This window comes from Morchella sextelata, assembly GCF_020137385.1.
Source record: "Morchella sextelata strain SCLS chromosome Unknown scls_1, whole genome shotgun sequence".
Taxonomy (NCBI): domain Eukaryota; kingdom Fungi; phylum Ascomycota; class Pezizomycetes; order Pezizales; family Morchellaceae; genus Morchella; species Morchella sextelata.
The window spans coordinates 997484-1011019 of record NW_025408616.1 but is presented as its reverse complement, the minus strand read 5'-3'; the positions used below and the strand labels follow the sequence as shown (position 1 = coordinate 1011019).

At 44.3% G+C, this 13536-nt stretch overlaps 4 protein-coding genes across 4 annotated transcripts; 3 read left to right on the top strand and 1 right to left on the bottom strand.

Moving 5' to 3' along the window:
• Positions 1-3834: 3834 nt before the first annotated feature.
• On the top strand, positions 3835-4749 carry H6S33_000253 (uncharacterized protein; the record flags this gene model as incomplete). Its single annotated transcript, XM_044831610.1, has 1 exon — positions 3835-4749. One exon carries the CDS (start codon positions 3835-3837, stop codon positions 4747-4749), a length of 915 nt encoding a protein of 304 aa, XP_044699812.1.
• A 1778-nt stretch (positions 4750-6527) lies between these two features.
• On the top strand, positions 6528-7308 carry H6S33_000252 (uncharacterized protein; the record flags this gene model as incomplete). The annotated part of the gene is made up of 3 exons (XM_044831609.1): positions 6528-6772; positions 6836-7104; positions 7175-7308. 3 exons carry the CDS (start codon positions 6528-6530, stop codon positions 7306-7308), a joined length of 648 nt encoding a protein of 215 aa, XP_044699811.1.
• Positions 7309-8375: 1067 nt separating this feature from the next.
• On the top strand, positions 8376-8864 carry H6S33_000251 (uncharacterized protein; the record flags this gene model as incomplete). The annotated part of the gene is made up of 1 exon (XM_044831608.1): positions 8376-8864. One exon carries the CDS (start codon positions 8376-8378, stop codon positions 8862-8864), a length of 489 nt encoding a protein of 162 aa, XP_044699810.1.
• Positions 8865-11991: 3127 nt separating this feature from the next.
• On the bottom strand, positions 11992-12602 carry H6S33_000250 (uncharacterized protein; the record flags this gene model as incomplete). Its single annotated transcript, XM_044831607.1, has 5 exons — positions 11992-12029; positions 12096-12121; positions 12210-12275; positions 12339-12470; positions 12544-12602. 5 exons carry the CDS (start codon positions 12600-12602, stop codon positions 11992-11994), a joined length of 321 nt encoding a protein of 106 aa, XP_044699809.1.
• Positions 12603-13536: the final 934 nt, after the last annotated feature.

Genomic DNA, 13536 nt, shown 5'->3' with positions numbered 1-13536 from the left:
GCGACCATACAAACCATCGCCCCCCACAATCCCCCTTTGTTTCGGAACATTGTTTGTCTCTTCCCGCTGCAGGGGGGAGGGATCGACTCCATCTTTGCAAATATAGACTGTGATCATAGCTTTTTTGAAATTGCACTAATAGGTTTGATATGGTATGCATTCGAAGCTTAGTGAGTGTCGCCACAGCGTACGTGAAACTTCTATTGCATTGCGCAATCTAGAAATTACCCCTTTTGGTTATAATTTTGGTCTCAAACATAATAGCGTTTCTTGTTTCGAATCGAATTGTTGCGGGGTGTTAACTAGTATACAGGTACCTACTGATGGGATTGAAGGCTCCCTTGATTTGATCATGTTTGTGTAACGTGAAATCACTGGCCTTAATATTTCCGGTTGCTTGTTCAACAGGGGCGCTAGCTGGGCTGCTATTGGTGCACTTTATTGTACCTATGCGTCATCGAGTTAGGTTGCATTCAATCATAAGCTATCACTCGAATGTGGTTCCACAATTGTTGCTTCATGTATTTATTAGACGGTGAGTCCATGTTTGAATATAAGCTAATTATTAACCATGGAATTCCGGCAATGTTAATGCACTCACGGCGTTAACTTATCAGGCCCGAGGGATTAGTGATAAAGTGAGACGTCTCAAGGACAGCTGCAGTCTCGCTTTTTGAAAAACATATCACCAATAGCGATTCTTAGAGAGACTTTTATGAGACAGCGAAAACGAAATGATAAGTAGTCCATATACGCAAAGCACCTCTATCGGCCAGGGCTCGGCTCGCTCATCCAGTTTCCGAGGGATAACCTATGCTGTCTCACGAAACCTCATTCGGCGCCGAGACCAGAAGTCTCAGAAAGTGCCAAGACGGCTCGGTCTTGGTGGTCCCAATTCTTATGAGGAACAACTCTCGGATATCGAGTAGAGTTGTGGGCCGTGTTCGAGTCGTCTATCCTTGGAGTAGATCATATGGTCTTGTTGATCGTAATGCGATCATTACCAAGTCAATCCACGTTCATTCTGAGACCAAACTGCATATCATTGAGCATGTCTAGAACAAGTCACGAAGAAAGCTCAAACATTTTGAGCTTGATGTTGCTAAATCAGGTTCTATTCAAGCCTTCTTCGTGGAAAGTTTGAGATTTGTATTTATTGGATACGGAAGGCACCTAGATGGATATGTAATCAAGCATGATTTTCGCCACGAATGATTCTCGTCGCTCGATCATTTGGATGTGCGGTGAATGAGTTGTAGGATGAATAAACAGAAAAGGCACAGTTATTGCAATTTTACGACACGTTGGTAATGCCACCAGTGTTTCATGAACAAAAAGTCATGCTGCATCGGTGATGGCAGTGATAATTTATCTATCCCGAAGAGAATCGTGAACGTTAGTTAATCAACTGGGGGGGGGGGGGGGGGGCGGGGGCACTTTCAACATCATCGAGTTTGAAGCCAACGTAGTCTACCAGTATATCAGGGATACCATGTACGTATTGATTTGACCAATAAGGGTTATTCAAAATAGGAGCTGTCAAAACTGCCAAGCTATAGCCACGGTATTCTAACGGGATGCTGTACACTGGGTCCTGGGAAGGCAATGGAGGGGGAGATAATGATGCCTTTTTGTGGAGATCGGTGGGGGTAAGGGAGAAATAGGTTCAAATAATGTATAACAGGGCGTGGCCGGCGAATTATCCGTGGGGGTGAGCTGGCACGTTTGCCTGGCTTTGAAGACCAGCCCTATAGATGTGTCAAAATACGTTATTCCTGGTAAGTAACAGCTGTACAAATACTGCATCCTTCATCCCAGCTTTCCTTTATTCCATATTCCTTCCATGTCTATTCTCTACACCTACCAAGCTTCCCGCGTGGGTAAGGTTCTGTTGCGGCGTAGAGATGAGTAAACCAACTGCCTCTGGCACGATATAGCAGAGAAGGATTAATCGGTATCAGGGATCAGGGATAAATCAGTTCTCACGCAAATTTTATGGCCAGGTGTTGCCAACAAGGCCATTCCACGCAAACATTTCGATTTAGCCTTGGCAAACCTAAGTACCCCACTGGCGCAACTCTGACCCTCGTCAATACCAACCCCTTTTGCAGGAAGCATCAATATTGAAGCACCTATACAAGACTTTATCTTACTCCGAGCGCTTTACAGCGGTCGCATTACTACATCTAGCATGCGGGTAATGGCATCATAGAACATCACTCGAACGCCAAGAAGCCTCGCGCGCTACATGTCTGCAGGTATTTAACATGTTGTGCCTACCTTGACAAATACAACTTGGGTTTCGCATCTACTGAACCTGAAGCTACACGTGTCTATGCGTAGTCGAGGCCAGGGGCCCGAGTGTCTAAGATTCTAGGACACAATAAAGAAAATGAAAAATGAATTTGGCAGAAAAAGCTACATGTCCTTTATCCTCGTCCTCGTCCTCGTCCCTCTCCTCGTTCTCTTTTCTTCCATTGCCCGGCCTGGTCATGCGATAGAAAAATTAAGGATTTTGTTGTACTATTAATTCCCGGCCCTAGTGCCCATGCCTAACATCGCAGATTGGGAGAGGACTGGTGTGAATATGAATCATGAAATGTCACTCGACCTAGAGACATATGCTTACATGTATGGACTCTGTTTACTTAAGAATTACATATATGGTGGAGTATGGAGAATCCAAGAGACGAGCCGCGTGAGTTGAGTGGCGCAGCCTCTAACCAGGACCCCGAGCGTTCTCTGCCCGTTCCAGTGTTTGATTCTCAATGTATGCCCATGTATGGCTGTTTACAGTCAGTCACTTTATAACACTTTATTCAATCAATATAGTTATCAAGCTTAAGGCTGTACTTTGGAAAAGACTTGAGCCTTCTCTCACCATGAGTTCTATACGCTACTTGTATTTAATTTTAATTTGTTATAACTTTGAAACTGCTACCCAGTTGTCAGGCAGTGCGGCCTCAGGTAAGTTCATGGTGGATCGAAATATAAGATTTAAATGAAGTGCATGTACGCCTGTATAAAATTGCTATATATAGCCTCCCAGCGCTTCTAATAGCACAGATTATGGGACTGCTATTATTTTCAGACCTAGGTCACGTATACTGACCATATGCTGCATGAAAAAGTACACAAACAGTCTCCTTTGTTACCTACATGTAGATGCCCGACTACTTCGAAACGTTTTATACATTTTTGACACCGAGTTCACACCACCTCTGTCTAGCTTTGTTCCAAGTAACCCGCATTGATTCTAATTGCTAATGATACATGTACATGCAATTTTTAGTCTTATGCTCTATCTTTAAGTGTATACAAATCTGATGAATTTATTTTTTTATGTGGAATTTGTGAACTTAAGAAATGATAAGATTCAACTGGCTTCTTTAAAATAGAGATACTTTGTATATTTACGTATCTAATCTTTCCTGATTAGACTAAAATATATGTATGGAGAGGCTTCGTAATTCACAAGATGATATTCAGCTGCCTGCACCAAATTTCATAGAAAGTTGACGCGTAAGTTACAGTCCCGAGCCGTATATCCTACAACCACACCATACTGAAATAGACATTCCGGATAGCCTGGGAAAAGGGGCTCGTTACCTGTCCAATTCATATACCTGTGACTGGTTAAATGTTTGATTAGGGCTATTGCCCACCGGCACACTGTCTCCCACATTTAGCGGCACACAGAAGTTGAACCTTTACTTCTCTAGAGACCTGTAACTTCCTACCATAAAATATCACCAACAATCATCCAATCATCCAATCATCCAACCGTCCAACCATCCAACCGTCCAACAATCAAACCTCAAATAAAACCCTATCATGCCTAATTCCACTCAATTCAAGACCCTCCCGGGGGATATTCTAATTCACATCTTCCTTATACTCCCTAATTACTCTGACCTGGCCAATTTGGCCTTGACCTCAAAAAATTTATATCATCTGTTCAAAAGTTACGAGTCGTCAATCTTGACCCAAATCACCATCAATATCGTTGATATCCCCTCTTGGCAATATATCAAGAAGATTCTTGTCTACCAGCGAGCAGGAGAAAACATCCTTTCCCATAGGGATGCAATCAAGCACGATCTAGGGACGAAGCTAGTATTCACCCCCAGCGATGCGAAACTACTCATGCGTAACTTGCGATATTACGAAAGTTGCAGAAAGACAATCAAAGCTGCTATTTGCAGGCGTCTTTCAGTAGTCTACTTCGCTGCAACCAAATATACGCACCGAAATAAGGGAACCGTCCCAAGGTACGATTGTGACGGTACTTTACCGATGGACGACTTCTATCGGGCTTTTTTATGGTCGTATGAATTCAGTTTCGACACTATCCAGGAATTTGCGGAGCGTCCCGAACTCGAGCTAGCGATTCGGGCAAATTTATGCCTAATCCTACAGGTCATGGGGTTGGATGAAGTTTATAAGGGAGGATTTGGAGAGTCGTGCGATCTCAGCATTTGGCCAGGGGCTGTCGGGGCAAACATGACCAACGCAGTGGAGGGGATGAAGGAGACACTCGTTGAATCCGAGGTCAAGAACCCGTTGCTGTTAGCCAAGATCAACAGACATTATTCGTTCAACCCCAGATATTCCGATAACGAGGAGCGCCTAGCGCTTCACTTGGCGGAGATTCGGAAGCAATATATCGCTTGTAGCAAGTCAGGAGTTGGTATGGACGCTTTTCTCAAGAAATGTCAAAAGGAAGTGATTCCTTTCAATTCGGCGTGATTGAGATACAAGAGTTTATCTGGGTCGAGATGCTGCTTTGGGAACGGGGTTTCTTCGTCTTTCTTTACTGGGAATGTGCCTCTGTAGTAAGTCCCCCCCCTTTCCTCCAGAAATATATTGATAGCTTCTAATTCAATCTTCTATCTCACAGGTACCTATCTATCAGTGGTTACGTCACCTCTTTTCTTTCCTCTCCACAGGCCTAGGGACAGGCCTGTTATTCAACTTTTAGTGGTTCCCCAATGTTGATAGGGATATGTTTTTCAATGGCTGCCTTCAGTTTCTTTCCATTTCTCTCATTTTTCTTTTTCGCTTGATACAAAGACTTCTTTTCTCGGATACGTTAGGGTCTACTACTTCTTAATTGTGGGGACATACAGCACATGTGGATGTGCACACTCTTTTCTCTTTTCAAGTGGATTTTCTATTTGTCAAATTGGGCGGGATAATGGAGCATATATTGTGGGCGTTTTATTTTTATGCAATGCGTGTTTCTTTTTGCGGACTTTGTGGTACCGGTGATAATGGAGCATACACATGGAGGGGTCTTTTAAACTGTCAGATTTTATTTTCTGTTCGACGCTGATCATGAGCCGTAGCTAGCTATGAATAATACTCAAATGAGTACTTGTATTTAAATGCACGCTCGCATTCAGTCGAGTCTCTTGTAAACGAAATGGGAATACAATGTTAGGCCTCTTTCAACTGCGCAGCTACAGCAACAGTAACTTAGTATTGAACGCCGGGGGGGAGTGATAATTGAGGCAGTCTTTTACATTTCTACCGATACTAATGAAGAATTGAGATCTTAAGGGTTTTTTTTAGTAGCACTTAAGCCTGATGTATCGTGCAAAAACTTGGGACTTAGCTAATTAGAATAAACTCCTTAAATGATGAACCACCCACGACTCTCATTATATTCTATAGTTTTAAGCGAAAGGACGTAGGAATAATCCCGGGACTAATTGAGGGCCCGCGGCCTCTCTGTGGTGCGCCTTTAGGCTGCCTTGGATTCGGAGGCACGTCGTGCATACAATGGGATGTTTACTCTAGTGTTAAGGTCTTTATAATTTAAGTTCTGATGAAGTTGAACGCCCACCCTAAACGGCTCGAGATTTCTCGTTAGTACTACTAGCTGTAGGCTAGAAAAGATAGACCTAGACTCGGAAACTGTACAGTTCGATTTTGTGCCAAACCCTCGATTACTTTCTGTCATTGGTTTCGAGCATCTGGCCATAGTTTACGGAACATGAGTTGGTTCCGGGTCGAACGTCTTGAGCTGGAGACTATTGAGGTTAGGTGATGTCAATGATAACTGCATTAATCTCTAGCCGGCGTAGACTAGTACTATCAACGAGGTAACCATTGTAAATATCTACCTTGCCTTAAGCTTTGTGACACTCGTTTTCTCCAATGGATATATGTAGTTTAGTAATTTTGTTTCCCAAGGCTCTCTCACCGCCCCCGAAAGAGCTCCAAACGGTCATTGGCCCCAAGCCTGACTAAACAAATCGCGGTCAACAGCGACTTACTAGCTTCTCCGGATGGCATCTCCCGAGCGACACAGCGACACGTTACTTACCCAACGCGTCCAGGGTCCAGCTCAATAAAGCGCCTTGGCGCATCCCAACCAAAATTTGTGGGCAGGGCCCCTTTCTTCACCATCTTCTTAAGGGTCCGCCCAGTACCCTTCTCTTCTCTTTTCGACCCCCATCCGCCCGCTCGCCATTTGGCAAAACTAATCAATTAACCACATACCCGCAATAACGGCCGTCACGATGCGTTTCATCATTGCCTTCCTCCCGCTCATGTTCTTTGCGTTCAGGACACTGGATGCGATGATCTCGAAGTTCTACATCTTCGACCCCGTCAAGCTTCAGGAGCTATCCCAGAACTCAATCGCAAAGTACGGAGGCCCGGGCGGCAACACAACACTGCTGCTTGAGGACCTTGTGGAGGGGCTGCGCGGAGAGTACGGTGACAAGTACGTCAACAAGCTCAGCAAGGAGGAGTGGTTCTTCAAGTAAGTCTTTCTAGTGTCCCAGCTCCGTTTCCCCATGACCATGGTTTTTGACTTTTCCGGTAGCAATGCTGGTGGTGCAATGGGCGCTATGATCATCCTCCATGCGTCAATCACAGAGTACCTGATCATCTTTGGCACACCATTGGGAACTGAGGGTCATTCGGGGGTGCACCTCGCGCACGACTACTTCACCATCTTGTCAGGAGAGCAGCAGTTCGTGAAGCCCGGTGAGATTGAGCCGACTGTCTACTCCCCCGGCATGCAGAACCATCTTCCCCGTGGTGACGCTGGGCAGTACATCCTCAAAGGCTGGGCATTGGAGCTTGCGCAAGGTTAGTAATAGTATTCGCAGACCCCCCGATCTTGGCGGAAGAGAGACTAACTGTGTATGTGTATGGATAGGTTGGATCCCGTCTATGCTGCCATTTGGATTCTTGGACACCTTCACGTCTACTCTGGACTTTGCGAACATTTGGAAGACTATCTACCTCACCGGGAAGGGAATTATTGGACAGTTGATGATCGGAAAGATCTAAAGGTCCAGCAGGGTTTTTGGGCATTTCAACAGCTTTTTAGCTATATAGAGGCGTTTAATGTGTAAATGCACACACTCTTAATAGAGTTAATACCACTTGATGTTATGTAAATTGGACTTTAAGATTTGATGACGACAAGCCAAGAAAAATGAATGGATAATGTTCGCTCACGATCTTGTTTTGACTTTCGGCAAACATTGGATGGCAAGGCTGTGTATCCAAATGTTTGATCCACAACCCGCCTTGATGCGGTATCCTGCGCTGTTTGCGCCTCTCTTGTTGTATGTATGGGGGTTTGGTATTGCCGTGAGGATATAAGAGAGCAATATTGTTTATACACCCGTGATGAATAGATAATTTCGCGATGCGAAAAAACGTGTCCTCAAGGTCTGACAAAATGCATGCATGATCGTTGACGTATCATGCGCGATCACTCGCACTTTTGGACGAATGTGTCTTAGCGTCATCCTTTTTTTTTTTCAACTCATTAATCGTATGCAGTCTTAGCGTCATCTAAGTACTAGGAAATACTTCTTGGTATTTTTGTAAAACATTCCGGGACATATGACTTAGAACTTTGGCTTTTACCATTTCTACGTAATTGAAATCCCAGTTCTATGTTACAGAGCATGTGGTATAACATGCCATCCTAAAGGGGCCATTTACTATTCTATGGTTTTTTAATTACACAAAAGCTTAAGCTTCATGACCCAGCGCCTGTGCAACAGTTTGAATGGGCTGTGGTAGCTCTTCCATGGCATACTATCTGTGTATTCGCTCTTCGACCTCAACGCCTGACGTTTAGCCCAATCACGAGAAGTCCGACATCCCTCTAATACAAAGGTTAAAGTGTCCCATACCATCCTCATAGTATCTATGACTGTCGCAATAGAGGTGTTTATAAGAACCAAAGAAGGCCTCAGCTTACCTTTTCTCCCTTCTCTATACTCAATTCCAACACTCTTCCGATACTCTACTCAGACTCTTCCAACTACTTATACCCCACCCTTCCCACCTAACTTTCACCAATAAACCTTTACCAAGCAACCTTCACCAAACAGCTCACTATGCCTACCGTCTTCTTCCCTGTTACCCAACCACCTGCTATCGCTGCTCCAGCTCCAGCTCCAGCTCCCTCAAGGGGTAAAAAGCCACAATGGGGTTATAACTCTGCAGGCACTGGGCCTCCACCTAATACAGTTGCTCCGGTTGCTAAAAAGGAGGAGCCAAAGCCTTCGGGTCTCCCAGGAGTTTTCTTCATCAATGCCCCTAACCCGAACGCGCCTCCTGCGGCCCCCCCAGCACCCCCAGCACCCCCAGCTCCTGTGGCTGCGCCATCGCCAAATATCTTCTTCGTGAAGGCTGCTGCCCCGCCAGCCCCGCCAGTTGCGAAGATGATCCCTTTTCATGTTCCGCCACCACCACCAGGTACTGGTGCGCTCGATGGCGCCGTCTGGGTTGCATTCCAGTCGCCAAATGGAGTTGTGAGTTACCGCCGCCCCAGGAAGAGAAAGACGAAAAGTTCGGTCTGTGAATGTGGATGTGTGGTTTGTTGAGACTAATTGTGGGTGTTTTTTTTCTCTAGTGCTTTTACTTCAAATAATTGCTGATTTCATGATGGGATGGTCTGACCCGGTTGAGTAGGCTATTGGGTTTAGCTGCTACCTTAATTCGCTTTTTTTTTCTTTTTTTTTCTTTTTTTTTTCTTTTTTTTTTTTCTGCTGTTATTATAGGTCCTAGGACCTTGGGATTTTCGGATCAGCGCTTGCTGTTTCTGTTTTTTGTGCATGTCCATGATAGATGTTGGAGATCCGGGCTTTTTAGTTTGATATGCTGGGCTTCTCTTCTGTCTCTGTTTAATTTGTGCAAGTGCAATGGTGCCTGCGAGAATTGGTACTAGCATAATGAGAAGCTTTTATAAATTCTTATTTGAGTGTGAGTTCCGAATTCGATTGTTATCGGTACGGTGTGGTAATTAAGCAGGTCATCATTCGTGGTGAGTTCTAGGGCTGGATGAAAGTAATGACAGTGGCCTTGGCCCCCATAGTATGTGATCGCGTCTGGCATAGGGCATTTGTCTTAGGCTCTTCTGTTTGGCTACACCGCATCCAAAAAGTCCTTCATGTATAAAGTGAAAGATAAGAGTCCTCTCCATCATTTTTTTTCTACTGCATCCGTCTGATTAGCCTCCGCACCGTTAATTCAATAGGACAAGTACTACAGAGCTGGGCTATACACGCCATACCTCGAATAGCTCCATGTAGTACGATAGGCCCACTATGAGCTCTTTTTTTCCGGTATGCTGCGCCGAATGAAGTCTAGCAGAATAGAGAATTGTATATAGCCAACAACTTCGGGACCAAATAGATGGGTAGAACAGAATACATTGATGTATGTACTTTATGTCTTTATGCAACCTTGATCAACCTCATCGGGGCACCACTAGCTGTTCATCATCAATCATTAAGTTAGTAGTAATCGGTAAGTTCGCTAGTAAAAGCGCCAGCTTAGGGCGTGCGAGCTTTTCCCACTGGAAGAATAAAGAATTCCTGGAGAGTGGTTAGTAGGCTAACGGGAGACGATACTAGATCAGGGAAGAGAAATATTGGGGTAGCGACGGTGAAGCCGGGGACGAGCCGTGTGGTAGGTACAGGGAAGGATGATGGTTGCGACCAGCTAGAAGATCTTTGGGGAAGACGTACGGGGAGATATATCGGGTGATGAGGAAATAAGACTTGATGAGGTTGTATGGTTAAGTTGTTGTTATTGTAGTGGTCGTCTCGAGAGGAGGGGATGTGGATGAGACAAGAGGCTAGCTAGTGCGGGTTTCTTTTATCATTGACCATCAAAACGGTGTTTAGGTGACGTTTGAGGCGGTCGTAAGAACTTAGTACCCGCAACTAACCTTTAGATCTTCCTCTCTCAATTTTGATTACTGATTAACTAACTATATTGCAAGATGGTGCCCAGTGATTAGCTCTACCTACTAAGACAAAGCCATTGGCGTGAATCTATGGAGTAGGAACAATCGATGTGAGGTATGGGGGTGATTGGTGTAAGCCAGGGAGAGCACTAGGATAGAGTGCTATGGCTCCCAAGATTCTGTCCATAGCGAGTCACGATTCGGTCATATTTCTGCTGCAGGAGCCACAGATTTTGCGTAGCCGAATCATCAATTCTTGTGCTTCTAGAATTCGAGGCTACATGTACCTCTGTATATATAGAGTTAGTGGCCCTTTTTTCTTCACTCTTAATACGCGCCCGGTTATATCAACCTGTTAACAATACGCAACTAACCACGAATTGATAGATACATGTACATATACGAGAGCACGGGTCCAGGGCATCTAATTATACACAAACCCAGACCAGCTAGGCTAGGCCAAACGGGCCATGGGAAAAATCTCAAGATCTTGGTAGGTGCGTGTATATTGGTAATCCATCGAGTAACCCATTGCGGGACGGAGCTATAACGGCGAGACTTTGTATATGTGGTCAATTGGAGGCCAATGCCAGATATTCATTGATCACACACTCTACTAACTGGAGCACCAATTAATCCGAGCTACATATGTATAGATTAGGTGGGTGGAGTAGAACAAATTGGCCAAGCGGCGCATGTAAACACATAAGACGGGAAAATAGCAACAAGGACTGCACAGCCATTCAATCACCTTTGAATATTTCGAGTTGTAGCGTTAGTTTTGAGGGAAACAAATGCTGACCACTGCGTACCTGCATCTTCAAAACCCGTAGTACCTACTTGCGATGCCGAGAACTGGGTATCAGGTGACTCGATTTTGGTGGGAGATCTTGATGCTTTTGTAGCAGAAGAAAAACTATTAATCATCGGTTCCCGGCATCGTAAGTAGGGACTGACCATTGTCATGCATATGGGCGATTATTTGTGCAATGCCTAGCTAGGCAAGAAGGTGTGAAAACAAGGGTAACCAGTCAAGGCTCTCTGGTAGATATTTCTTGATTTTGAACGCCTCACTTTCACAACAATCTTGCCGGACACTGTATCTCCTAGCTTAGCTCGATTAACAGATTGCCTATCTTTATAATTACTGACTGAGTTTTGGGGTCGGGCTATGGCAGCCACAAACCAGGTCCAAGATTAGGATTAATACCAGGCCAAATTAAAAGAAAGTATGTTTGATGTTTATTATTGTTAGTTATACTCATTGAGGGCCTTCCTGATGAGTATGTTCCAGGTGAGAATATAATTTACAAAATACTCCTGTAGATAAATGCATAATGGTCGTCAAATGACTTAAGGTGATACCCTCTATGCCCGGTAGTACCCCCACAAGGCAGAGAAGCGCCTCAAATGGCCTCGCGGATCATACCAAATTTGTTATTTTCCCGGTTCTTGCTCGGATGATTCCACTAGAGAGTACGAATCTGTGAGTGAAAGTTAGCAGCTTACATCTGAAAAATAACCTTAATTTTAATGACCAATATCTCTTAATGAGAATTGTCTTGCGCTTAATGAGATGATCGATCATGATGAAATGTAGATTGTCTGGTACGCTTGTTGGTATGTTTGTCTGATATTTTCGGGTGAGATGATGGGTTTCGGCGATAGAAGATAGGCGATAGGATATAACAAGAAGGCCGTGTAATAAAGACATATATTTCCATATAATGGCACATGCATACATATCTAGTTGCCTTATGTTAATGATTTTTGTGGGTGCCACCAAGCGAGTGATTGTCTATGATTAAAAATGTCAGGTGCAAGACCTTAAATACCCCGTTAACGATTCTTGGCAGATACGCACAGCCACGCTTATGAGCACATAACCCACTGTCAGAGACGCCGGGCGAATGGTTCAGATCTCATGCAGGGATTAGACAACATATGTATGCCTTGTTCTCGCCGGAACGGCTTTTACCAGAACAGTTCGGTTGGAAAGCTTATTGAGCATGAATTTGGGGGCCAAAATAACAACCCACGTGACCTACACCAAAGGACGTTCAAATTGGCCCCCATTATCACATGACTGGGGTGGGGGCCGTGGAACCATTTCCCTTTACAGGCCAGGAGTCCGGCAGAAGGATCGGTGAACCAAAGACCGTGTATGGTCAAAAGGTACCCTTGATATATCCTTGTTGGCGCTTTCGAAAGTGGATTTTTTTTCAATCCGAGACCCTTCCTTTTATGGGTGTGAGTGCTTCTGCATTTTGTTGGTTGAAAGAAAACAGCTTCGGAGAGTTTCGACTACATACTCCCAGAAAAGTTTGTAATTCTCACTAGAGTAGAGCCGCTCCCGGTGATGTCGTACCATATTCTCGTAGTGAATAGATGATTCGAAATCTCGATGTTTCTTAAACGCACATGTCAATCCACGGTCAATTAGGGGTCAACGGGAACAGGACCAACAATTAACGAACAGATACTGTTAGCCAACGAAAGGCTCCATGCTGGAGTTCTCAAGACTGATTTCTAGCCACTCGATTGGCTGAAACTTCGTAAAACTTGTTCCGTCCTTGATCCTAGTTGATCAATATAGGGAAGTTATCTAATTCATGTACGTATGTTTCTTGAGTGTGAAAGTCTTTGAGCATCTGTACGAATTTGTGTTCTGGACTTTAGAATGTATGTTTTTGTTGTGACGTCACACCTTACCCTCTTCTAATCACTTTCGGTGCGAAAGCTTATTTAACTGGACACGTGCAAAGATTTGGGGGCTACTCTGAGGACATGTAGTTAAAGCTTTGTTTGAACTCACGTTATGTCCGCACCTTGACGCTCTGCATGTAACTTGGTTTACCATCTGGGCACTTCAACATTCTAGTATGCAGTTAACACGGATTTCGGCACTGCACTGAGGCTTCTTTAACTGGACTTTAGTTCTGTCAACACCTCCAAACGAGTCGATTTTGCCGCTCCTCACATTGAGAATCATTCCCTATCTTGTAGGACTATGGAGGGATCTAAGACTGAAAATGAGGTATCGATAGCATAACAAAACCACACCCATTTAAGCTTGCATGATGGTGGTTTCCATTATCTTCATCTAGCTTCTCGAAATCCACAAACAGAATTGCAGGTATGTACATATTTCTGCACTCTGGTGAATAGCCATTTGAGATTTAACCTAACAGGATGAATAGTTAAGGACACTCGCCTACCAGAAACAATCAGCGTCAAGTTCATACTCTACGCGATATGCACGACTTAACAGCATAGAGGTTTCATGGAGAACAATCTAAAGCACT